The 23,438-nt window shown below is 67.4% G+C and overlaps 5 protein-coding genes across 5 annotated transcripts; 4 read left to right on the plus strand and 1 right to left on the minus strand.

Moving 5' to 3' along the window:
- Nucleotides 1-209: 209 nt before the first annotated feature.
- TNPO2 (transportin 2) lies at nt 210-10,769 on the plus strand (the record flags this gene model as incomplete). Its single annotated transcript, XM_084540527.1, is given in 24 exon segments — nt 210-285; nt 375-443; nt 446-523; nt 607-713; nt 792-925; nt 1,744-1,825; nt 1,919-2,041; nt 2,132-2,250; nt 2,368-2,428; nt 2,702-2,867; nt 3,750-3,902; nt 4,882-5,107; nt 6,237-6,408; nt 7,019-7,105; nt 7,922-8,029; nt 8,122-8,280; nt 8,360-8,447; nt 8,542-8,640; nt 8,749-8,844; nt 8,942-9,017; nt 9,110-9,209; nt 9,911-9,985; nt 10,077-10,208; nt 10,634-10,769. Coding segments are annotated over 23 exon segments (2,562 nt in total), but the record flags the coding sequence as incomplete, so codon positions are not given.
- Nucleotides 10,770-11,397: 628 nt separating this feature from the next.
- Nucleotides 11,398-15,020, plus strand: FBXW9 (F-box and WD repeat domain containing 9; the record flags this gene model as incomplete). The annotated part of the gene is made up of 12 exons (XM_084540528.1): nt 11,398-11,428; nt 11,503-11,552; nt 11,785-12,259; nt 12,859-12,998; nt 13,085-13,213; nt 13,303-13,415; nt 13,502-13,593; nt 13,659-13,807; nt 13,883-13,996; nt 14,092-14,181; nt 14,306-14,371; nt 14,735-15,020. 12 exons carry the CDS (start codon nt 11,398-11,400, stop codon nt 14,807-14,809), a joined length of 1,524 nt encoding a protein of 507 aa, XP_084396654.1. The 3' UTR covers nt 14,810-15,020.
- A 107-nt stretch (nt 15,021-15,127) lies between these two features.
- On the plus strand, nt 15,128-18,088 carry DHPS (deoxyhypusine synthase). The gene is made up of 9 exons (XM_084540529.1): nt 15,128-15,618; nt 15,743-15,907; nt 16,520-16,641; nt 16,744-16,840; nt 16,955-17,041; nt 17,153-17,258; nt 17,357-17,460; nt 17,544-17,669; nt 17,752-18,088. Exons 1-9 carry the CDS (start codon nt 15,310-15,312, stop codon nt 17,845-17,847), a joined length of 1,212 nt encoding a protein of 403 aa, XP_084396655.1. The 5' UTR covers nt 15,128-15,309; the 3' UTR covers nt 17,848-18,088.
- Nucleotides 18,089-20,540, minus strand: WDR83 (WD repeat domain 83). Its single transcript, XM_084540530.1, has 9 exons — nt 20,427-20,540; nt 19,540-19,660; nt 19,345-19,450; nt 19,187-19,235; nt 18,966-19,092; nt 18,796-18,863; nt 18,599-18,707; nt 18,403-18,517; nt 18,089-18,310 (listed from the first exon to the last, which is right to left on the minus strand). Exons 1-9 carry the CDS (start codon nt 20,527-20,529, stop codon nt 18,152-18,154), a joined length of 957 nt encoding a protein of 318 aa, XP_084396656.1. The 5' UTR covers nt 20,530-20,540; the 3' UTR covers nt 18,089-18,151.
- A 73-nt stretch (nt 20,541-20,613) lies between these two features.
- WDR83OS (WD repeat domain 83 opposite strand) lies at nt 20,614-22,335 on the plus strand. Its single transcript, XM_084540531.1, has 4 exons — nt 20,614-20,685; nt 20,764-20,869; nt 21,926-22,023; nt 22,140-22,335. The coding sequence occupies exons 1-4, from the start codon at nt 20,651-20,653 to the stop codon at nt 22,204-22,206; spliced, it is 306 nt and encodes a 101-aa protein (XP_084396657.1). The 5' UTR covers nt 20,614-20,650; the 3' UTR covers nt 22,207-22,335.
- Nucleotides 22,336-23,438: the final 1,103 nt, after the last annotated feature.

A 23,438-nucleotide genomic window follows, 5' to 3' on the forward strand; every position in this document is an offset into this window, starting at 1 on the left:
TTTGCCCCCCCCATCCCCATTTCCCCCCCCCAAATCCCCCCCCAGCCCCCATCACCCCCTAACCCCCCCATCCCCACCACCCCCCATCCTCCTTCCCCTTGCCCCCATCACCCCCCCATTACCCCCCCCGCCCCCATCACCCCCCCATCGCCCCCCCAAACTCCTGCCCCCCCCGCCCCTTTTTTCCTTAACGCCCCCCCCCAAAAAAGAAACTGAAGCAGCTCAACCAATTCCCCGACTTCAACAACTACCTGATCTTCGTCCTCACCCGCCTCAAATCCGAAGGTGGGTCCGTGCCTAACCCCCGGGGGGGGGGTCCCACCGCCTTGTGCCCCCCCCCCGTGACCCCCCCGCACCCCCCTGCCCCCCCCCAGACGAACCCACGCGGTCGCTGAGCGGCCTGATCCTGAAGAACAACGTCAAGGCGCACTACCAGAGCTTCCCCCCCCCGTGGCCGAGTTCATCAAGCAGGAATGCCTCAACAACATCGGCGACGCCTCCTCCCTCATCCGTGCCACCATCGGTGAGTTGGGGGGGCCCTTGGCTGTCCCCCCCCCAAAAAAAAAACACCCTAAAAGTCATAACTCGCCCCCCCCGTGCCCGCAGGGATCCTCATCACCACCATCGCCTCCAAAGGGGAGCTGCAGATGTGGCCGGAGCTGCTCCCCCAGCTCTGCAACCTGCTTAATTCCGAAGATTACAACACCTGCGAGGTGAGGGGGCTTTGGGGGGGTTATTTTTTTTTCGGGGGGGCCCCAGAAAAGGCGCTGACCCCCCCCGGGGCCGTGCAGGGGGCGTTCGGGGCGCTGCAGAAGATTTGCGAGGATTCCTCCGAGCTCCTGGACAGCGACGCGCTCAACCGGCCCCTCAACGTCATGATCCCCAAATTCCTGCAGTTTTTCAAGCACTGCAGCCCCAAAATCAGGTGTGTGGGGGGGGCCAGACTCCTAAATTTTTTTGGGGGGGGGGTTTTGGGGGGTTTGGAGGGGGTTTGGGGGGGTCTTAGGTCACTGGGATGGGGAAAAGTGGTGGTGTGGGGTGAGGAGTGAGATGCTTTGTGCCCCTGGTGCTGGGGGGTGGCGGGGTACGGGGGGCAAAACCCCAATTTTTTTTTGGGGGGGGGGGTGGGGAGGATTTTGGGGGGGCTTGGAGGGGATTTGGGGGAGTTTGGGGGGGGGTTTTGGGGGTCCCAGCCCACCTGGATGCAGCAGGGGGGTGTCACAGTGTGGGGAGCGAGCTGCTCTATGCCCCTGCTGCTGGGAGGTGGTGGGGCAGGGGGGGCAAAATCCCTAAAATTTTTTTTGGGGGGGGTTGGGGGAGGATTTTGGGGGGGTTAGGGGAGAATTTGGGGGAGTTTGGGGAGGATTTTGGGGGTCCCAGCCCACCTGGGCAGTGTCACGGTGTGGGGAGCGAGCTGCTTTGTGCCCCTGCTGGTGGGGAGTGGGGGGGGTGAGACCCCCAAAATTTTTTTGGGGGGGGGTTGGGAGAGTTTGGGGAAGGATTTTGGGGGGGTTGGGAAGATTTGGGGTGGGGGTGGAGGGGTTTGGGGGGGGTCCGAGCCCACCTGGACACTGCAAAGTGGTGTCATGGGGTGGGGGGCGAGCCGCCTTGTGCCCCCCACTGCTGCTTTTCCTTTATCCCTGCCCCCCCCCCAGCCTTGCTCATTAACTAACGAACCCGCCGGGGTCTCACCCTCCTCGGTGCCCCCCCCCCGTGTTATTTTCCCCCCCCCCAACCCACCAGATCCCACGCCATCGCCTGCGTCAACCAGTTCATCATGGACCGCGCGCAGGCGCTGATGGAGAACATCGACACCTTCATCGAGGTGAGCCCCCCCCCCACAGCCACCCCGCTGCCTGGGGGGGGGCCTGAGGGTGACGCCGTGCCCCCCCCCGTGTTTTTTTGTCCCCCCCCTCAGCACCTTTTCGCCCTGGCGGTGGATGAAGACCCCGAGGTGCGCAAGAACGTGTGCCGGGCGCTGGTGATGCTGCTGGAGGTGCGCATCGACCGCCTCATCCCCCACATGCACAGCATCATCCAGGTGGGTCTGGGGGCCGCTTTTTGGGCTTGGGGAGGGTCTTGGAGGGGGGGTCGTGGGGCTGACGGGGCCCCCCCTCCCTTTTTTTTCCAGTACATGCTGCAGAGGACGCAGGACAGCGACGAGAACGTGGCGCTGGAGGCTTGCGAGTTCTGGCTGACGCTGGCCGAGCAGCCCATCTGCAAGGAGGTGCTGACGTCCCATCTGGTGCAGTGAGTGCTTGGGGAGCCCCCCCCCCGGCCCCCAGTGCCCCCCCAGCGCCCCCCCAGCACCTCAAAAAGCCCCTTTTTGTTTTTTTTTTCTCCCATTTTTCCCCCCCCCCCTTCCAGGTTGATCCCCATCCTGGTGAACGGCATGAAGTACTCAGAGATCGACATCATCCTGCTCAAGGTACGGGGCTGGGGGGGGGCACCCCCTGCCTCCAGCCCTCTTTTGGGCTGGAATTGAGCTAACTGGGAGAACTGGGAGAACTGGGAACCCCCCGGAGGTGATGACAGTTGCCAACTGATACTGGTGATGTTGGTGGTATTCGTACTGGCTGATCCGGGGGTGCTGCGGGAGCACCCCAGGGTGCCCTGACGCCCCCCTCCCGGTGCCCTGACGCCCCCCCTGGTATCGTGACACCCCCCCCCGGTGCCCTGACGCCCCCCTCCCGGCCCTCAGGGGGACGTGGAGGAGGACGAGGCCATCCCCGACAGCGAGCAGGACATCAAGCCGCGCTTCCACAAGTCGCGCACGGTGACCCTGCAGCACGAGGAGGAGCGGCCGCAGGACCCCGAGGACGCCGAGGACGAGGACGACGACGACACGCTGTCCGACTGGAACCTCCGTACGGCCCCACGGGGGTGGGAGGGCCGGCCCCAAACCCCCCCCGGCCGGCCCCAAGCCCCCTCGGTTCCCAAAGCCCCCCGCCGGCCATCCCCAGACTCCCCAGTGATCCTCAAACCCCCCTGGAATTGGTTTCCAAATCCCTTTTGGAGTCCCCAGACCCTCTTGGTGTCCCTAAACCCCTCATTGGTGTCCCCAGACCCCCCCCATCCATCTCCAAACCCCCCCAGCGTGAGTCCCCAGATCCTCTTGGTGTCCCCAGACCCCTCGTTGGTGTCCCCAGACCCCCCCATCCACCACCAAAATCTCCCCAGTGATCCCCAAACCCCCCTGGAATCGGTCCCCAGACCCTCTTGGTGTCCCCAAACCCTTCATTGGTGTCCCCAGCCTCCCCCAGCCATCCCCAAACCCCTCATTGTGGTCCCCCGAACCCCTTGGGTGTCCCCAAAACCCCTTTATTGGTCCCCAACCCCCCCCCAAACCCCCTCAGCCATCCCCAAAACCCCTCATTGGGTCCCCCAAACCCCTCAGGCGTCCCCAAAACCCCTTGGCTGTCCCCAAACCCCCCCAGCCACCCCCAAAACCCCTCATTGGGTCCCCAAGCCCCTCATTGGGGTCCCCTGCACCCCTCAGGTGTCCCCAAAACCCCTTGGCTGTCCCCAACCCCCCCTCAAGCCCCCTCAGCCATCCCAAAACCCCTCATTTGGGTCCCCCAAACCCCTCAGTTGTCCCCAAAACCCCCTTGTAGGTCCCCAACCCCCCGCGCTGTCCCCACACTGGAGGCAGGAGGACGTCGACAGAGCCGAACACGTGCTCGGGGGGGGGGCTTCGTTAGCGGGATGGGGGAGGCTAATTAAGCTAACGAGGAGGCCTGGCCCCGCAGGGAAGTGCTCGGCCGCCGCGCTGGACGTCCTGGCCAACGTGTTCCGCGAGGAGCTGCTGCCGCACCTCCTGCCCCTGCTCAAGGAGCTGCTCTTCCACCCCGAGTGGGTCATCAAGGAGTCGGGCATCCTCGTCCTGGGGGCCATCGCCGAAGGTGGGAGCCCCCCCGAGCCCCCCCCGTGTCCCCCCCATATCCCCCTGTGTCCCCCCTGTGTCACCCCGTGACCCTCCGAGCCACCCCGTGTCCCCCTGAGCCACCCAGACACCCAGAGAGGGGGCTGGGAGTGGGGTTGTGCCCCCGGTGGGGGGTCTCTGAGCGTGGCTGTGCCCCCATTTGCACCCTGGGGGGGGTCTCTGAGGGTCTCCGAGTGCCCCCTGAGCCACCCGGAGAGGGGTCTCTTAGCCTGGCCATGCCCTGGGGGGGGGTCTCTGAGCACGGCTGTGCCCCCATTTCCACCCTGGGGGGGGGTCTCTGAGCACGCCTGTGCCCCCCTGCCACCCCGGGGGGCATCTCAGAGCTTGGCCATGTCCCCGTGCCACCCTGAGGGTGCTCTCTGAGCCTGGCCATGCACCGGGGGGGGGGTCTCTGAGCATGGCCGTGCCCCGGGGGGGGGTCTCTGAGCATGGCTGTACCCCCATTTCCACTCTGGGGGGGTCTCTGAGCCTGGCCATGCCCCGGGGGACATCTCTGAGTGCAGCCGTGTCCTGGTGCCACCCTGGGGGTGCTCCCTGAACCTGTCCATACCCCTGGGGGGGTCTCTCTGAGAGCAGCTGTGCCCGGGGGGGGGTCTCTGAGCACGGCTGTGCCCCCATTTCCACCCTGGGGGGCACTCTCTGAACGCTGCCATATCCCCGTGCCACCCCGGGGGCACTCTCTGAGTGCATCTGTGCCCCGGGGGGGGTCTCCGAGCATGGCTGTGCCCCCATTTCCACTCTGGGGGGGTCTCTGAGCCTGGCCATACCCCGGGGGGCATCTCAGAGCATGGCCATGTCCCCGTGCCACCCCGGGAGCGCTCCCTGAGCCCATCTGTGCCCCAACGGAGGCGGGGGGGGGGTCTCTCTGAGAGCACCTGTACCCTCAGGAGGGGGTCTCTCTGACCACAACCCACCCCCCCCTCGCCCAAAACACGCAGGCTGCATGCAGGGCATGGTGCCCTACCTGCCGGAGCTGATCCCCCACCTGATCCAGTGCCTGGCGGACAAGAAGGCGCTGGTGCGCTCCATCGCCTGCTGGACCCTGAGCCGCTACGCGCACTGGGTGGTCAGCCAGCCCCCCGACATGTACCTCAAGCCCCTCATGACCGAGCTCCTCAAACGCATCCTGGACAGCAACAAGAGGGTGCAGGAGGCGGCCTGCAGGTAGGGACGGACCCCCCCCTCCCCGGGGGGAAAAAATTTGGGGGGTGGCTCCTCTCGGATCATCCCCTGATCATCCCCACCTTTCCCTGGGCGTGATGATGCCGTGAGCACGCTGTGATGCTGCTGGATTCGTACGGGGGGGGTCTTTTCCACCCCCTTGGGCTCTTTTCCACCCCCTGGGGGGGTCTCATTCATTTTTTTACCACCCCTGGGGGGGTCTCTGATGGTTTTTTTATCCCCCACACACCCCCGATCATCCCCACCTTTCCCTGGGCGTGATGATGCCGTGAGCACGCTGTGATGCTCCTGTATTTGTACTGCCTAACCCCGGGGGGGGCTTTTCCACCCCCTTGGGCTCTTTTCCATCCCCTGGGGGGGTCTCTGATGATTTTATTTTTTTTTTTATCCCTCCTACACCCCCGATCATCCCCACCTTTCCCTGGGTGTGATGATGCCGTGAGCACGCTGTGATGCTGCTGGATTCGTATGGGGGGGGCTTTTCCACCCCCTTGGGCTCTTTTCCACCCCCTGGGGGGGTCTCATTAATTTTTTTATCCCCCTGGGGGGGTCTCTGATGGCTTTTTTTATCCCCCCCACCCCCCCAGACCCCCCCGATCCCCTTTCCCTGGGTGTGATGATGCTGGAGATGCCGTGAGCACGCTGTGATGCTGCTGGATTCATACGGGGGGGGGGTCTTTTCCACCCCCCTGGGCTCTTTTCCACCCCCTGGGGGGGTCTCATTCATTTTTTTATCCCCCTGGGGGGGTCTCTGATGGTTTTTTTATCCCCCCCACCCCCCCAGACCCCTTCATCCCCCCCTCTCCCTGGGCATGATGATGCTGGAGATGCCGTTAGCACGCTGTGATGCTGCCGTATTCGTACGGGGGGGGTCTTTTCCACCCCCTTGGGCTCTTTTCCACCCCCTGGGGGGGTCTCATTAATTTTTTAATCCCCCCCCCCTCCCTGGGCATGATGATGCTGATGATGCCATGAGCACGCTATGATGCTGCCGTATTCGTACTGCCTGACCCGGGGAGGGGACATCTTTTCCACCCCTTTGGTCTCTTTTCCATCCCTTGGGGGGGGCGTCTCTGCTAATTTTATTATTTTTTTTACCCCCCCCATACAGCGCCTTCGCCACGCTGGAGGAGGAGGCGTGCACCGAGCTGGTGCCGTACCTCAGCTTCATCCTGGACACGCTGGTGTTCGCCTTCGGCAAGTACCAGCACAAAAACCTCCTCATCCTCTACGACGCCATCGGCACGCTGGCCGACTCGGTGGGCCACCACCTCAACCAGCCGGTACCTTTTTTTTCCCCTTTTTTTTCCCCTTTTTTTTTTTTTGACCCGTTTTCTTCCTTTTTCGCCCCATTTTTCGGCCCGGCGCCCGGTGATGACGAGCAGCCACAGACATTCGAATCCCGAAGGCTCTGTGTGGATCCCGCTGGTCTGAGGGGCCCGGGGCCAAGTGGGGGGCGACCCTTTAACGCCCCCCTCACCCCATAATGGGGTTTTCCCCCCCATAATAGGGTCTCCCCCCCCGTAAAGGGGTTCCCACCCCCATAATGGGGTTTTCTCCCCTGTATTGGGGTTTTCTCCCCCATAAAGGGGTTCCCAGCCCCGTAATGGGGTTTTCTCCCCCGTAATAGGGGTTCCCCCCCCATAATGGGGTTTGTTTCCCCCCCTGTAATGGGGTTTTCCCCCCCATAAAGGGGTCTCCCCCCCCGTAAAGGGGTTCCCACCCCCATAATGGGGTTTTCTCCCCCGTATTGGGGTTTTCTCCCCCATAAAGGGGTTCCCACCCCTATAATGGGGTTTTCTCCCCCTATAATGGGGTTTTCTCCCCCCATAATGGGTTTTCTCCCCCGTAATGGGGTTCCCCCCCCCATAATGAGGTCCCCCCCCCTTCCAGGAGTACATCCAGAAGCTGATGCCCCCGCTCATCCAGAAGTGGAACGAGCTGAAGGACGAGGACAAGGACCTCTTCCCCCTGCTGGAGGTGAGGGGGGGGACAAAGAGCCCCCCCCCCAAAAAAGGGTCCCCGCAGGGGGGGCCTCACACTCCTGCGGCCCCCCCCGGTCCTCCCCCAGTGCTCCCAATGCCCCAGTCCCGGTCTTGTGCTCCCAGTGCCTCCAGATCCCCGTTCCCAGTGCATCCCAGTACCCCCAGTTCTCCCCTCCTGGTGTTCCCAATTCTCCCAGTGCATCCTTCTCCCGCTCCAGTGCTCCCAGTTCTCCCAGTTACACCTCCCTCCCCTCCCAGTTCCCCCCCCCAGTGCACCCTGATCCCCCCAGCTCCCCCTCCCAGCGCTCCCAGTTCCCCCAGGACCCCCCAGTTCCCCCCTCCCAGTGCTCCCAGTCCCCTCCCAGCACCCCCAGATCCCCCCAGCACACCCCAGTTCCCCCCTCCCAGTGCTCCCAGTTCCTCCAGCACACCCCATTTCCCCCCCAGGACCCCCCAGTTCCCCCCCTCCCAGTGCTCCCAGTTCCCCCAGCACACCCCAGTCTCCCCCTTCCACTGCTCCCAGTCCCCCCAGACCCCCCCATCTCCCCTCCCAGCGCTCCCAGCCCCCCCTCCCAGTACTCCCAGTCCCCCCAGCACACCCCAATCCCCTCCCAGCTCCCCCAGACCCCCCCCCATCTCCCCTCCCATCCCTCCCAGCTCTCCCAGCTCCCCCTCCCAGTACTCCCAGCCCCTCCAGCCACCCCCATCTCCCCTCCCAGCCCTCCCAGCTCTCCCAGCTCCCCCTCCCAGTACTCCCAGTTCACTCTGCGCCCCCCCCTCCCACACAACTCCTCGTTTCCCCCCCCCCCAGTGCCTCTCCTCGGTGGCCACGGCGCTGCAGAGCGGCTTCCTGCCCTACTGCGAGCCCGTCTACCAGCGCTGCGTCACCCTGGTGCAGAAGACCCTTGCTCAAGCCATGGTGAGGACCCCCCCTCTCTCCCCGGGGGGGGTTAAAAAACCCCCAGAGCCATTCTGGGAGCTCACCCCCACGGTTCTGTGCCCCCCCCCTAGATGTACAACCAGCACCCCGACCAGTACGAGGCCCCCGACAAGGATTTCATGATCGTGGCGCTGGATCTGCTGAGCGGGCTGGCCGAGGGGCTGGGTTGCCACGTGGAGCAGCTGGTGGCCCGCAGCAACATCATGACGCTGCTCTTCCAGTGCATGCAGGTGGGGGGGCAGCTCCTGGACCCCCCCCCGGGGCGCTGGGGGGGTCTTCTGTCTTCATTTTTGCCCCCCCACCCCGCAGGACACCATGCCCGAGGTGCGGCAGAGCTCCTTCGCCCTGCTGGGAGACCTCACCAAAGCTTGCTTCGTGCACGTCAAGCCCTGCATCGGTGCGTAACGGGGCTGGGGGGGGCCATAAAAATAAAGGAACCCCCCCGGAGAATACGGGGGGGCCTTGTTTTAACCCTGCTTTCCCCCCCCCAGCTGAATTCATGCCCATTCTGGGCACCAACCTGAACCCCGAATTCATCTCCGTCTGCAACAACGCGACCTGGGCCATCGGCGAGATCTGCATGCAGATGGGTGAGCCCCCCCCCCCGGGCCCCCCCAGCCTCTTAAGACCCCCCCCAGCTCTTTTAGGGCCCCCCCAGCCCCTTGGGACCCCCCCCAAGCTGACCCCGTTGCCGGCAGGGGCGGAGATGCAGCCCTACGTCCAGATGGTGCTGAACAACCTGGTGGAGATCATCAACCGCCCCAACACCCCCAAAACCCTGCTGGAAAACACAGGTGAGGCCTGGGGGGGGGGCATAATTTTAAGGGGGGGGGCTTTTTGGGGTGTGGCCCCCCCGGGGCTGCCCCCAAATTTGTCCCCCTCCCTCCCCAGCCATCACCATCGGGCGGTTGGGCTTCGTCTGCCCGCAGGAGGTGGCCCCCATGCTGCAGCAATTCATCCGGCCATGGTAAATGTGGGGGGGGGGGCTACGTGGGGACCCCCCCCGATCCTCCCCAGGCATCCCTGGAAGGGGCTGAACCCCCCCGTGCCCCCCCCCAGGTGCACCTCCCTGCGCAACATCCGTGACAACGAGGAGAAGGACTCGGCTTTCCGCGGCATCTGCGTCATGATCGGGGTCAACCCCGGCGGCGTCGTGCAGGTGGGGGCCCCGTTTTGATCTCCCCCCCCCCCCTATTTTCATTTGCCCCCCCCTTTTCTGTGTTTATTCCACCCCATTTTGCCCCATTTCCGTGCTTGTTGCCCCCCCGTTTTGCCCCCTTTTTATCTGCCCCCCCGTTTTGCCCCATTTCTTTGTGCTCCCCCCATTTTTATCTGCCCCATTTCTGTTTGCCCCCCCCCATTTTGCCCCATTTCCGTGCTTGTTGCCCCCCTATTTTACTCCACATCTGTTTGTCCCCCCTCCCTCTGCCCCATTTTTATCTGCCCCCCCATTTTGCTCCATTTCTGTGTTTGAACCCCATTTTGCCCCCTTTTTATCTGCCCCCTATTCTGCCCCATTTCTTTTTGCCCCCCCCATTTTGCCCCATTTCCATGCTTGTTTGCCCCCTTTTTATGTCTCCCTTATTTTACCCCATTTTTTCTACCCCCCCATTTCACTCCACATCTATTTCTTCCACCTCATTTTTATCTGCCCCCCAATTTTGCCCCATTTTTACCTGCCCCCCCCACCACGTCTGTGTTTGTCCCCCTCCATTTTACCCCACGTCCCGCTTTGTTCCCCCTCCTCCTGCCCTATTTTTATTTACCGCCCCCATTTTGCTCCAATTTCATCTTCCCCTACCCTTTCTCTTTTTATTCCCTCCCCCATTTTGCCCCATTTTTACTTGCCCCCCCCCCCAGGATTTCATCTTCTTCTGCGACGCCGTGGCCTCGTGGGTGAGCCCCAAGGACGACCTGCGGGACATGTTCTATAAGGTCTGCACCGCCTTGGGGGGGGTCTGGGGGGCTCGGTAAGCCCCCCCCTCACCCCTTAACCCCCCCCTGTGTGTGTCCCCCCCCCCTACAGATCCTGCACGGCTTCAAGGACCAGGTGGGGGAGGAGAACTGGCACCAGTTCTCGGAGCAGTTCCCCCCCCTGCTCAAGGACCGGCTGGCGGCGTTTTACGGGGTCTAGGCCAGGCGGCGGCACCGGGACCAGGTCTGGGGGGGGCCCCGCACCCCAAAACGTGCTGGGGGGGGGGGCACTGACCCCCCCCAGCCCCTCTAACCCCCTTTTTTCCTCCCTTTTCTCTTTTTTTCTCCCGTTTTTCCCCCCTTTTCTCCCTTTTTCCCCCCCCTTTTCTCTTTTTTTCTCCCGTTTTTCCCCCCTTTTCTCTTTTTTCTCCCTTTTTCCCCCCTTTTCTCTTTTTTTTCTCCTTTTTTCCTCCCCTTTTCCCCCCCTTTTCTCCCTTTTTTCCCCCCTTTTCTCCTTTTTTCCTCCCTTTTCTTCCTTTCCCCCCCACCTTTTCTTTTTTTCTTCCCCCCTTTTCTCATTTTTCCCCACTTTTCCCCCCCTTTTCTCCTTTTTCCCCCTTTTTTCCCCCCTATTTCTTCTTTTTTCCCTTTTTTTTCCTCCCCCCCCAGGTCGGCAGCGCCGTCGGGACGGCGGCCGGGAGCAGGCGGCCCCCGGGGGGGTTCAGGGGGGGGTCGGGAGGAGCCGCGGCGGGGGTGGCAGCGCAGCCCCTCCCCCCCCCGGCCAGGCTGTGTGAGGGGAGGTGGGGGGGGGGGGAGGGTCCCAGCTCTGAGCCCCCCCCCCACCTTTAAGGGGACAACGGGGGTGGGATGGGGGTGGGGGGAGGAGGTCGGGAGCCCCCCCTCGAGCGCGGCCTTGGGGTGGAAAAGGCAAAATTTGGGGCAAAAACGGGGCCAAACGGGGGGGGCCCTCCCCCTGCGATGTGTGTCCCCCCCCCCTTTTTTTCCCTGCCCCCCCCCCTCGCATGGTGCCCCCCCCCCCATAGATAAATGTGTAGAGGCCCCCGGGGGGGGCCCGGCCGCTCCCCTTTTGTGCTTCGTCGCCCCCCCCCCCCCCGTTTTTTGCCCGTTTTGTTCCGTTTTTTACCGTTTATTGGGGGGAGGGGGGAGGAGGAGGAGGAGGAGGGGGCGCCCCGGGGGGGCTGGGCCTTGGGGGGGGGCTCCAGGGAGGGGGCGGGCCCGGGAGGTGGGGGGGGGGGGAGGGGGGTCGGGCCCCCCCCCCTCGATTTTCTTGTCGGCAATGAAAATTCCTTCAGCGTCCGCTGTGTCCGTGAATTTTTTTACGGGGGGGCAAATTTGGGGAGGGGGCGGCAGGGTTTTTTTTTGGGGGGGGGTAAATTTGGGGAGGGGGATTCGTTCTCCCCCCCCCCCCCGCCATGGGAGCGCAGTGGTACGGCCCGCCCGCACGTGGAGCCCTTCCGGCGCCGCCTTATGACGTCACCCCGCTCCTCCGCCTCCCTATTGGGCGGCGGCGCCGGAAGCGGAAGCGGCCGTGGCCGTGGAGACGGGACGCGGCCGGGCGGCGGCCCCGGTACCGATGGGGGGGGGGCGGGCAACGGGACCGGAGGGGGGGGGAGGCGGCTTGGGGGGGGGACGGGAGGAAAGGGGGGAGGGAACGGGGGGGCTCCGGTAATGGGGGGCTTGGGGGGGGGCTCCGGTAACGGGGAGGGGGCGCCGGTAACGGGGGTGCTCCGTTAACGGGGGGGGGGGGGGGGCGCGGTTCGAGGCCTTGCGGCCCGGTGACGCCTCCGCCCCCCCCCCAGCCATGGAGGGGGCCCCCGCGCCTCCGCCGCCGCCCCCCGCCGCCCCCTCCGGTACCGACCCCGACCCCGAGGACCCGGACCCGGACCGGCGGGCCCAGGAATACATCAGCCGCCTGCGGGGCCCCCCCGCCGCCCCCCCGGAGATGCTCAACCCCCCCCCCGGTGCTCCCCACCCCCCCGCTGCCTCCTCCCTCGGTGCCTCCCGCGGTGCTGCGGCGCCCCCCGGTTCCCGGGGGGGTTCCCGGGGGGGTTCCCGGAGGTGTGGGAGGCACCGGGGGGGGTACCGGCGGCGGGGGGGGGCTTCTGTCGTTGCCCCTGGAGCTGCTGCTGGAGATCTGCGGCTACCTGGGGGCCCGCGAGGTGCGGGGGGTTCTGCCCCGCGTCTGCCGGGCCCTGCGGGACCTCGCCCGCGACGCCGTCGTTTGGAGGCTGCGGCTGCAGCGCCGGGCGGGGGGGGCGCTGCCCGTGCTGGAAGGTGAGGGGGGGGGGGTTGGGGGGGGTGAAGGGGGGTCTGGGGGGGGTGGGGACCCCCCCCGTGTCACCCCCTTCTTGGTATCGCCCCCCCCATTGTCCCTCTCCTTGTCCCTCCCTCTCACCCCCCCCCCGCTTTGTTGCCCACCCCCCCCCTTTTGGCCCTTCCCCTCCTTGTCACCCCCTTTTTCGCCCCCCCCACCTTGTTGCCCCCCCCCTTGGAGCCCCCCTTACCCGCTCCTTGTCGCCCCCCCTTGTCACCCCCCCCCATCACCCCACCTTCCTTATCACCCCCCCTCAGCCCCTTAAAGGTGCCTGGTACCCATTTGCCCCCCCCTCTTTATTTAAGGACCCCCCCTTATTTAGGGACCCCCCTCTTTATCTTGGGACCCCCTCCCCTTATTTTGAGACCCCCCCTCTTTATTTTGGGACCCCCCCCCTCTTTATTTTGTCCCCTCCCCTTATCTTGGGACCCCCTCCCCTTATTTTGGGACCCCCCTTCTTCATTTTAACCCCCCCCTTCTTCATTTTGGGCCCCCCCTTTTTATTTCTGAACCCCTTCCCCTTATTTCTTCCCCCCCCCGTGTGCCCCCCCCCCCCCAGAGGAAGGCTTCGACTGGGCGGCCGCCTGCGTGGACCTGGAGGAGCACCTTCAGCGCTGGGGGGGCGGGGGGGCCGCCATGGAGCACTTCTCCCTGGACGAGGGGCACTTCGCCTCCGTCGACTCCGTCCTCCTGCTGCAGGTAAAGCCATGGACGGGGATGGGGGGCCCCGATTTCAACCTGGGGGGGCCCCTCCTCACCCCCCAAACCCCCCCCCCTTTTTGTAGGGGGGCACCCTCTGCGCCTCGGGGGCCCGGGACCGCAACGTCAACCTCTGGGACCTGCGGCAGCTGGGCCAAGCGCCCGGCCGGGTGCTGCTCAAAGCACTGGGCACGGGGCGCAACGGCACTCACAAGGTGGGGGCTCACTCCTGAACCCCCCCCGAGGCTTTTTTTTTACCGAGGGGGGGCTATCGGCTGCTCTTCCCCCCCCCCCCGTCTCCCAGGGCTGGGTTTGGTGCCTGGCGGCCAGGGGCACGGCGCTGAGCTCGGGCTCGTGGGACAGCACCGTGAAGCTGTGGGACCTGGGAGCCGAGGGGCAGCAGTTCGGGGAGATCAGGTGATGCCCGCGGGGTCGGGGGGGGGCCGTTTTTTATTTTTGGGGGGGGTCCGCGAGGGGATTTTGACCCTCCCGTTGCCCCCCAGGGAGAAGGCGGCGGTGCTGTGCCTCTCCTACCGCCCTGACGTCCTCATCACCGGCACCTACGACAAGACGGTGACGGTCTACGACCCCCGAGGTGGGTCCGGGGGGGTGTTACGATGTTTAAGGGGGGGGGTCCCGGCTTTTAACCCCCCCCCACAGCCTCGCAGGCCCTGGTGCGGAGCTACAAAGCCCACGGCAGCGCCGTGCTGTCGCTGGCGGCCGACGATCGCCTCATCGTGTCGGGCAGTGAGGACAGGACCCTCGTCGTCTTCGACCGCCGCGCCGGGGGGGTCCTGCAGAAGCTTCAGGTGGGTCCTGCCCCCCCCATATACCAATTAAAGCCCCCAAATTTGTGGTTTTTTAGCGCTTTTTCCCATTCCCAGCTGGAGAACTACCTGCTGTCCATGGCGTACCGCGGCACCCAGCTCTGGGCTGGGGACAACCAGGGCCGGGTTCACGTTTTTGGGAACAGCGGTGGCAGCTTCCAGCCCGCCCGGGTAAGGCTCTGTGGGGTGGGGTGTGGGGGGGCACGGGGGGGCCGTAAAATCTTTCTGGCCCCCTCACGGCACCGTTTGGCTTTTTTTTGGGGCAGTATTTCGACGTCGGGCACCGGCTGCAGATCACGGGGCTCTGGCACTCGCTGGGGTCCCTCTACACCACCTCCACCGACAGGACGCTGCGGGTGAGGCCCCCCCCCCCCCCCGAACCCCCCCCATCGCACAATGCCGGGCTGGGGGGGCCCCAGCGCGTCCCCCCCCCCATTTATAAGGGGTCAGAGGGGGCGAACGGCGCGCGGTGTCTCGCAGGTACACGTCCCCACGGACCCCCCCCGCACCATCTGCTCCTGGACCCACGACGACGTCCTCAATGGGGTGAGCGGAGGGGGGGGGGGGGCAGCAGGACCCTGGTGGTGCCCCCCCAAACCCCGAGACCCCCTCTCCTCCCCCCCCCGACCCCTGAAGACCCCTCTCATCCCCTTCCCAGCCCCTGAAAACCCCTCTCATGTCCCCCCCACAGCCCTCGAGGCCCCCTCTCGTCCCCCCCCCAGCCCCTGCGGACCCCTCTTGTTCACCCCCAGCCCCTGAGGCTCCCTCTTGTCACCCCCTTGGCCTCTGCAGACACCCCTTGACCCCCCCCAGCCCTCAAATCCCCCTCTCATCCCCCCCCATCCCCTGCGGACCCCTCTGGACCCTTCCAGCCCCTGAGACCCCCCCCCATCTTGTCCCCCCCCCCAGATCAGCGTGGAGGGCGACGTGGTGGCAGCCGCCTCCGGGGGTCTCTCGGTGGAGGTTTGGAGGCTCCGGACCTGACGCGGCCCCATCACGGCCCCGTGCTCGCACTGCCACGGAGGGGGGGCTCCGGGAGGGGCTCAGCCCCCCTCCCACCGAGCCCCCCCCGCGCCGCCGGACGTGGGGGCCCCCCCCGAAGCCCCCCCGGCATGGAGGAGAGGCCCGGCCCGGGGAGCTTGGTGCTGCTCGGAGCTGCTGTTTGTGCGTGGGAATTAAAAGGGACTTGGCTGGAGCTGGTGCGTGTCCCTCGGGGGGAGCCCGGGGGGGTTTGGGGCACCGCAGCGGAATTTTGGGGGAAAAAACCGCATTTTTTGAGCTGTGATGTTTCGCTTTCGGGGACTATTGTCCCTCAGCGGCCACCGTCCCGCTTTCAATATGGCGGCGCCCAGCTGTACGGCTGCAGCGGGAAAAAGATGGCGGCGCGCTGCCGTACGGAGGCTGCGTGAGCAAGATGGCGGCGCCCTGCCGTACGGAAGCGTGACGAAGATGGCGGCGCGACGCCGTACAGAGGCGTGGCCAAGATGGCGGCGCCCTGTCGTACGGCGCCGTTCGGGGCCGGGCCCGGTGACGGCGGCGGCGGCTGCGGGGAGGGAGCGGCCGGGCCCATGGCGGCGGCGGGGGGGGCACCGGCACCGGCCCCGGCACCGGCCCCGACCGAGGCCCTGCGGGCCGTGCTGAAGCCGAGCGGGGCCCTCCCGGCCGGGAGCCTCCCGGTGCGCGGCTACGACTTCGCGGGGGGCCCGGACCACGCGGCGCTGCTCCGCTCCTTCCTCACCACCGGCTTCCAGGCCACCAGCTTCGGGCAGGCCGTGGCCGAGATCCGGCGGATGGTGGGCTAAGGGGGGGGGTGGGGGGAGAACCGGGGACCCTCACCGGGCCCCCACCGGGCCTCAACCGGGCCCCCGGGGTCTCACCGGGGTCTCACCGGGGTCTTACCGGGGTCTTACCGGGCAGATCGCGGCGAAGCTGGAGCCGCTGAGCGCGGAGGAGCGGGGCCGGGCCGAGCTGAGCGGCTGCCCGCGGGCGCCGTCGGGGTGCACCATCTTCCTGGGCTTCACCTCCAACCTCATCAGCTCCGGCGTCCGGGAGACCATCCGCTACCTGGTGCAGCACGGCATGGTGCGGGGGGGCACCGGGGGGCAACGGGGGACGGGGGGGGAACCGGGGGGCACCGGGGGGACCGGGGGGCAACGGGGGACGGGGGTAGATTCATCTCCAAGCCGTGTATGGGGGTCCTGGGGGGGTCGTGGGGGTCCCAGCGGGGGCCCTGTGTGGCTGCAGGGGGCCCTTTGCGGCTCCGTGCCCGTCCCCGAGGGGTCCCTTCAGGTCCTCGGGGGTCCCAGCGCGGTCCCTGGGGTCCCTCTGGGTGTCCTCGATGTCCCCTGGGGTCCCTGCGTGACTCCTGCTCTGTCCCCGAGGTGTCCTCCATGTCCCCAGGGGTCCTGGGGTGGTCGCTGGGGTCCCTGCACTGCCCTGTTCCCGTCCCCAAGGTGTCCCCGTGGTCCCTCTGTGGTCCCAGCCCTGTCCCTGATCCCTTTTTTGGGCTTTTTGGGGTCCTGCTCTCATCAGCTCAGTCCCTGGGGTATTTTGGAGATTCGGGGAGGGCTCAGCCCTGCCCCCGAGGGGTTCTTCAGATCCCCAAAGATCCTGGCCAAACCCTTTAGGGTCCCCGAGGTCCCCCTGGGGTGTTCTGGGGGGGTCCCTGAGGTGCTGACCCCCCCCCCAAATCAGGTGGACGTGCTGGTGACGACGGCCGGGGGGGTGGAGGAGGACCTCATCAAGTGCCTGGCGCCCACCTACATCGGGGACTTCAGCCTGCGGGGCCGGGACCTGCGCCAGAACGGCATCAACAGGTACGGGGGGCGGGGGGGCAGCCGGGGGCACCCATGGGTGGTTGGGGACACCCAAAGATGCTGGGGGACACCCGTGGGCTGAGCCCACCCCCTCACCCCCAGGATCGGGAACCTGCTGGTGCCCAACGACAACTACTGCAAGTTCGAGGACTGGCTGATGCCCATCCTGGACCAGATGGTGGACGAGCAGGAGACTCAGGTGGGTGGGAGGGGATGGGGGTGGGCAGGATCCCCCCCCCCAGCTCATTGGGGGGGTGCCGGGAGCCCCCCCCTCGGGGTCTGTGGGGGTCCTGAGGGGGCAGTGGCTCCGCAGGGCGTGAGGTGGACACCATCGCGGATGATCGCACGGCTGGGCAAGGAGATCGACAACCCCGAGTCGGTGTGCTACTGGGCACAGAAGGTAAAGGGGGGGGGAAACAGGGAGTAACCCCCCCCCCCACGGCATCCCCTACCCCCTCAGGGGCATTGCTTGGCCCTGGTCATCACTGCTTCACCCCCCCCCCAATTCCAGAACAAGATCCCGGTGCTGAGCCCGGCGCTGACCGACGGCTCGCTGGGGGACATGATCTTCTTCCACTCCTACAAGCGCCCGGGGCTGGTGCTGGACATCGTGGAGGGTGAGTTTGTCCCCGGGGGGGGGCGTGTGGCTGCTGGGACCCCCCCCCAAAATAAAAAAAAAAGCCTTTGGGGTCCCCTGACGGCTGTCCCAGCGCAGATCTGCGGCTCATCAACACCCAGGCCATCTTCGCCAGGAAGACCGGGATGATCATCCTGGGCGGGGGGCTGGTGAAGCACCACATCGCCAACGCCAACCTCATGGTGAGGGGCCAGGGGGGGTACACGGGGGGCGTTTTGGGGGGGCTCAGGGACCCCCCCAGCCCTCACCCCGCCGCTCCCCGCAGAGGAACGGGGCCGATTTCTCCGTCTACGTGAACACGGCGCAGGAATTTGACGGCTCCGACTCGGGGGCGCGACCGGACGAGGCCGTGTCCTGGGGCAAGATCCGGATGGACGCCACGCCTGTCAAGGTGGGGGGAGTCCCGGGGGGGTCAGGGGGGGTTTTGGGGAGCCCCCGGGGGTCCCCACCTCTCACCCCTGCTCTCCCAGCAGGTCTACGCCGACGCCTCGCTGGTTTTTCCGCTGCTGGTGGCGGAGACGTTCGCCCAGAGAGCCGACGCCTTCCCCGTGGAGCCGCAGGGCGACTGAGCCAGTTTTTTGGGGGGGCTGAGGGGGGCCGCCCCTCACCCCGGGGGGCTGAGCCCCCACCCGGGGGGGTGCCCAGGACCCTCACCTTGCTGTGCCGAGCGCCCCGTGAGCTGTAGACACGGGGGGGGGGGGGCCCCGGTCCCATCGCGTGGGGCCCCAGAGCGCGGCGCAGGGCGGAGCGGGACGGGGAGCGGGACAGGGAACGGCCCCAGTGCTCCCAGTAAAAACACTGCACGTACAACACGCTGCCGGTTTATTTCTCCTTCCTGGGGGGGGTACAGATGGTGGGGGGGGGGGCTGCCCATCAGGTATCTGCATCGCCCTCCCCCTCGGGCTCGAAGCCGTCCTCCCGCCAGAGCTGGACGCAGCCGTCGGCGGCGGTGAGCAGGCAGGGCAGCGCGGGGTGGAAGGCGAGAGACTGCACCACGCCGCGGCCCACCGCCAGCGTCAGCGCCAGAGAGCCCTGTGGGGGGGTTACGGGCAAAGATGGGGGGCTGTTTCGCACCTGGGGGGCTGCCCCAGAGCTCTGGGGGGGGGCTCGCCCCCACCGCTCACCTCCACCAGGTCCCAGAAGTAGACGTTGCCGTCCTCCGAGGCGCTGCCCACGTGCGTGTCCTGCTCGCTCAGCACGCAGTCCAGCCGGTACGCCGTGCTGCGGTGGCCGGTGTACCTTTGGGGGGGGGGGTGAGGGGGTGAGGGGGGGTCCCAAAACTCCCCCTGTGGCCCCCCCTGAACCCCCCCAGGCTCCTACTCGCCCAGCAGCTCCCCCGTGTCCTTGTCCAGCAGGCGCAGGGTGGAGTCGAGGCTGGCGACCAGCGCGCACTGCCCATCCTTGCTGAAGCAGACGCTGGTGATAGGGCCTAGAAAATGGGGAGGGGGCGTTTGGGGGGGGCCTAGAATGTGTGGGGGGGTTGGGGGGGTCCTGGGAGCCCCCCCCCAGTCACTCACTGCCGATGTAGTCGGAGTAGAGCTGCCCGGCGCGGAGGTCGTAGCGGCGGACGCGGCCATCCACGGAGCTGTAAAGGGGGGATGTTAGCAGAGGGGGGGGGTGTTAGCAGGGGGGGGGGCCGTCCTGGTGTCCCCCCCCACCCCGTGAAGCCCCCCCCTCAGTCTCTCACCCCGTCAGGATCTCGTGGTCGGAGAGCTTCAGGCTGGAGACGCCGTCCTTGGCCTCATCCAGGACCTGCACGGGGTCGGGGCGGCGCGAGCGGCAGTCCCAGCACCGCACCGTGGAGTCGATGGAGCCTGGGGGGGGGGGCCGGGGGGGGTTAAAGGGTGTTGGGGGGGGGTCAGAATTAGGGGGGGGTCATGACAAAGCCCCCCAGACCCGCTCCCTTACCGGACACAATGATGGTGGCCTCCTCGTTGAACTGCACGCAGTTGACTTTCTGCAGGGGGGAGCGGGAATTTGGGGCCATCCGGGGGGGGCTGTCCCCTTTGTGCCACCCGGGGGGGGTCGTCCCCTTCGTGCCCCCCCCATTTCGTGCCCCTTCTCACCCCCGCGTGCCCCCGGTACTTTCGGACCACTTGCCCTGAGGCCACGTCCCAAAGCGCCACGGTCTTATCGGCGCTGCAGGAGCAGAGCTGGCTGTTATCAAACGACCTGGGGGGGGGCACAAAACCGGGTCAGGGACTGTGTGTGGGGGGGCTCCCGGTGGAGTGGGGGGGTCCCAAAGCCCCCCCCTCCCTTACCCGGCGGCGTCCAGCACCTCGTAGCCGTGGCCCGTGTATGTGCGCAGCGCCGTGCCCTTGTGGGGGTTCCAGAGCTTCAGCGTCTTGTCGCTGCCGCAGGTCAGGCAGTAATTCCCGTCCACTATGGGGGGGGGGGGGGGGGCAAGGGGGGGGGCAGCTGACCCCCCCCGTACCCCAAAAGGGGGAGCTCATGGCCCCCCCCACCTGCGGGACACCCCCCATTTCCCCCGGGCTCCATCCCCTCCCAGCTCACGCAGGGCCCTCTCCAACCTCCCCCCCCCCCAGGTCCCCATCTGCCCCCCCCAGTCCTGCTGCCCCCCCCCCCAAATTTACCCCCCCCCCCGTTCCTATTCTCACCACTGAAGCTCACGCCCCCCCTCCCCCAGGGCACCCCACAACCCCCCCTGGTCCCCCCCCCCATTTCCCCCAGTCCCTGTCCCCCCCCGTTAAAGCCCACGCCCCCCCCCCAGGCCCCCTCCATCCTAGCCCCCCCCCAAGACCCCCCCGGTTCCCCGTTCCCCCCTTGCCCCCCCCGGTGCCCCCCCCGTTCCCACCGTTGAAGCTCACAGCCCCCCCCCGGCTCCCCCCCCAGGTCCCCATCATCTCCCCGGTGTCCCCCCCAATGCCCCCCCGCGTCCCCCCCCCAGGTCCCCATCTTCCCCCCGGTCCCCCCTGTGCCCCCCCCAGTCCCCCCGGTACCCCCCCCGGCGCCCCCCCCGGTGCCCCCCCCGGTGCCCCCCCTACCATTGAAGCACACCCCCCTCACTGCCCCCCCCCAAGTCCCCCCGGTCCCCCCCGGCCCCCATCACCCCCCCCACTCCCCCCGGGTCCCCCACCAGGTCCCCATGACCCCCCCGGTGCCCCCCCCCCCGGTGCCCCCCCCCTACCATTGAACCTCACGGCCCTGACCGCCCCCTGCCCGCACCGCAGGCTCCGCACCCTCCGCCGGGGCAGTTCGGGGCGGGGGGGCCGGGGCTGGGGGAAAGCCATGGCCTGGGGGGGGGGGGGGGCGGCAAAAACCGAGGGGGGGGGCACCGGAGATAGCGGCGGGGGGGGGCCGGGCCCTTCCGGGGGTGGTGTCGGAAGCGGGAGGCGGCGGCTGGGGCGGGGGATGGCGGACCCCAGGCGACCCGGGAGGGTGGCGCGGTGAGGAGGGGGGTCACGGGGAGGTGGGGGGGGCACCGGGGGGGCACGGGGGGGCTCACGGTGTCCCCCCCCCCCCAGGTATAAGCCGCCCGCGACCGAGAGTAACCCGGCGCTGGAGGACCCCACCCCCGACTACATGAACCTGCTGGGGATGGTGTTCAGCATGTGCGGGCTCATGCTTAAGGTGGGGGGGTCGGGGGGGCACCGGGGGGGGGAACGGGGGGGTAATGGGACGGGGGGGGCACTGGGAGGGGACTGGGAGCGGACTGGGAACAGGGGGAGGCACTGGGAGAGGTAGCAGGGGGGGAACTGGGAATGGGGGGAGGCACTGGTGGGGGATTGGGAATGGGGGGGGTGCTGGGGGGGCACCGGGGGGGGAAACGGGGGGGTAATGGGACCGGGGGGGGCACTGGGAGGGGACTGGGAGTGGACTGGGAGCGGACTGGGAACGGGGGGAGGCACTGGGAGAGGTAGCAGGGGGGAACTGGGAAAGGGGGGAGGCACTGGTGGGGGATTGGGAATGGGGGGGGTGCTGGGGGGGCACCGGGGGGGGAAACGGGGGGGTAATGGGACCGGGGGTGGCACTGGGAGGGGACTGGGAGCGGACTGGGAGCGGACTGGGAACGGGGGGAGGCACTGGGAGAGGTAGCAGCAGGGGAACTGGGAATGGGGGGAAGCACTGGGGGGGGACTGGGAATGGGGGGGTGCTGGGGGGGGCACTGGGGGGGGAATGGGGGGGTAATGGGACGGGGGGGACACTGGGAGGGGACTGGGAATGGGGGGAGGCACTGGGAGTAGTACCAGGGGGCCAGTGGGAACGGGGGGGGCACTGGGAGAAGCACTGGGGGGGGACTGGGAACTGGGGGGGGAACTGGAAACAGCACCAGGTGGGAACTGGGAATGGGGGGGGCACTGGGAGGGGTGTCGGGGGGTGTCAGGGTTTGCTGGGTGGTACCAGGGGTGCTGGGGGGGGATGCTGGGGGTGTTGAGGTTTACTGGGGGGGTCCAAGGGGTACTGGGGGGATTCCTGGGGGTGGCTGGGGGTTACTGGGGGTACTGGGTTTACTGGGGGGGGGGTGCTGGGGGTGGTTGAGTCTTGCTGGATTTGATGGGTCTGGGAGCTACTGGGATTACTGGGGGTGCTGGGGGAGGGGGTTGTGGGTGTCAGGGGGTGTCGGGGGTACTGGGGGGGGTGCCAGGATCCTGCCCCCCCCCCAGCCCTCCTGTGTCCCCCCCCCAGCTGAAGTGGTGCGCGTGGATCGCGGTGTACTGCTCCTTCATCAGCTTCGCCAACTCCCGCAGCTCCGAGGACACCAAGCAGATGATGAGCAGCTTCATGTGAGTGCTGCCCCCCCCGGGACCCCCCCCCGGGACCCCCTGGGACCCCCCCCGGGGGCGTGGGGAGCACCCACCCCCTGCTGATACCCCCCTGTGTGTGTGTCCCCCCCCCCCAGGCTCTCCATCTCAGCCGTGGTGATGTCCTACCTGCAGAACCCCCAGCCCATGTCCCCCCCGTGGTGACGTCCCCCCCCCGTGGTGACGTGTGTCCCCCCCCCCCGGTGACAGTGACCCCACCGTGGGGGCTCCTCGGTGCCCCCCCCCCCGGGGGGGGGGCCACGTGGATGTGTTAATAAAAGGGCAGAGCTGCGGCTGGGGGGGTCTGTGTGTATGGGGGGGGGCTGGGGGGGCTGGGGGGAGAACCCCCGGGATCTAGGGGGGACCCCTGGGATCTGGGGGGGGAACCTGGGGGACCCCTGGGATCTAGGGGGAAGCTGGGGGAATCTGGGGCTGGGGTTGGGGTTGGGGGCAGGATCTGAGGGGGGGATCCCTGGGATCTGATGGGAGTGCTGGGAACTGAGGGGGGACCCCATGGGATCTGAGGGGTCCCAGGATCCAAGGGGGACCCTTAGATCTGAGGGGGATCCCCAGATTTGAGGGGGATCCCTGGGACCTGACAGGGATCCTGGGATCTGAGGGGGACTCTGGGGTCTGAGGGGGATCCCCAGGTATGAGGGACCCCCGGGATCTGAGGGGACCCTGGTATATGAAGGAGGAGGCTGGGATCTGGGGGGGATCCCCGGATCTGAGAGGATTCCCAGTATCTGAGGGGATCCTGGGATCTGTGGGGATCCCCAGTGTATGAGGGACCCTCGTGATCTGAGGGGGACCCCCGGGATCCAAGGGACCCCCAGGATCTGAGGGGGATCCCTGGATCTGCCCCCCCCCCCCCAGCAGCCATTGCCGGGGTCCCCTCAGCCCCCAGCCCCGCGCCTCCCGCCTGGCGCCTACTCGACGCCCCATTGGAGGAGAGCAGCTGTCCGTCTCCGCTCTCCGCCAATCGCTCCGCGGCGGGGGCGGGGTTTGGGGGAAGCGCGGCAAGCGGGAGCCGTTGCTAACGGTCCATCGGGGGAGGGGCGGGGCCGGCGCTGTCAATCACGGCGCCCCGCCTCCTGCGGCGCGCCTCGCGGCCAATCGGGAGGCGACGCGGAGCCGCTCCTCCCGCCGCGGAGGCGCCTGATTGGCTCCCGCTGGCTGGGTGGGGAGGGCCGAGGGGGGGCCGAGGGAGCGGTGTCTCCCCCTCGGGTCACGTGAAGGGGCGGTCACATGACCGCGGGCACGAGCGGCATGGCGGTGCCCGGAGTGGTGCCGCTGCTGCTGCTGCTGCTGGGGGCGGCGGGGGCGGGGGGCTGCGGGTACCAGGTGGGGGCACTGGGGGCAACTGGGAGGGACTGGGGGGAACTGGGGGGGACTGC

This window comes from Aythya ferina (assembly GCF_964211825.1).
Source record: "Aythya ferina genome assembly, contig: HAP1_SCAFFOLD_1169, whole genome shotgun sequence".
NCBI lineage: Eukaryota > Metazoa > Chordata > Aves > Anseriformes > Anatidae > Aythya > Aythya ferina.

Coding starts and splice junctions, on each gene's coding strand:
- DHPS (XM_084540529.1), top strand. CDS start 15,310: ATGGCGGCGCCCTGTCGTACGGCGCCGTTCGGGGCCGGGCCCGGTGAC. Junction 15,908..16,519: donor ACCTGGTGCAGCACGGCATG/GTGCGGGGGGGC, acceptor CCCCCAAATCAG/GTGGACGTGCTGGTGACGAC. Junction 17,461..17,543: donor TCGCCAACGCCAACCTCATG/GTGAGGGGCCAG, acceptor CGCTCCCCGCAG/AGGAACGGGGCCGATTTCTC.
- WDR83 (XM_084540530.1), bottom strand. CDS start 20,529: ATGGCTTTCCCCCAGCCCCGGCCCCCCCGCCCCGAACTGCCCCGGCGG. Junction 19,093..19,186: donor GGCCACCATCATTGTGTCCG/GTAAGGGAGCGG, acceptor CCCCCCCCCCAG/GCTCCATCGACTCCACGGTG. Junction 18,518..18,598: donor ACGGGGGAGCTGCTGGGCGA/GTAGGAGCCTGG, acceptor CCCCCCCCAAAG/GTACACCGGCCACCGCAGCA.
- WDR83OS (XM_084540531.1), top strand. CDS start 20,651: ATGGCGGACCCCAGGCGACCCGGGAGGGTGGCGCG. Junction 20,686..20,763: donor CGACCCGGGAGGGTGGCGCG/GTGAGGAGGGGG, acceptor CCCCCCCCCCAG/GTATAAGCCGCCCGCGACCG. Junction 20,870..21,925: donor TGTGCGGGCTCATGCTTAAG/GTGGGGGGGTCG, acceptor TCCCCCCCCCAG/CTGAAGTGGTGCGCGTGGAT.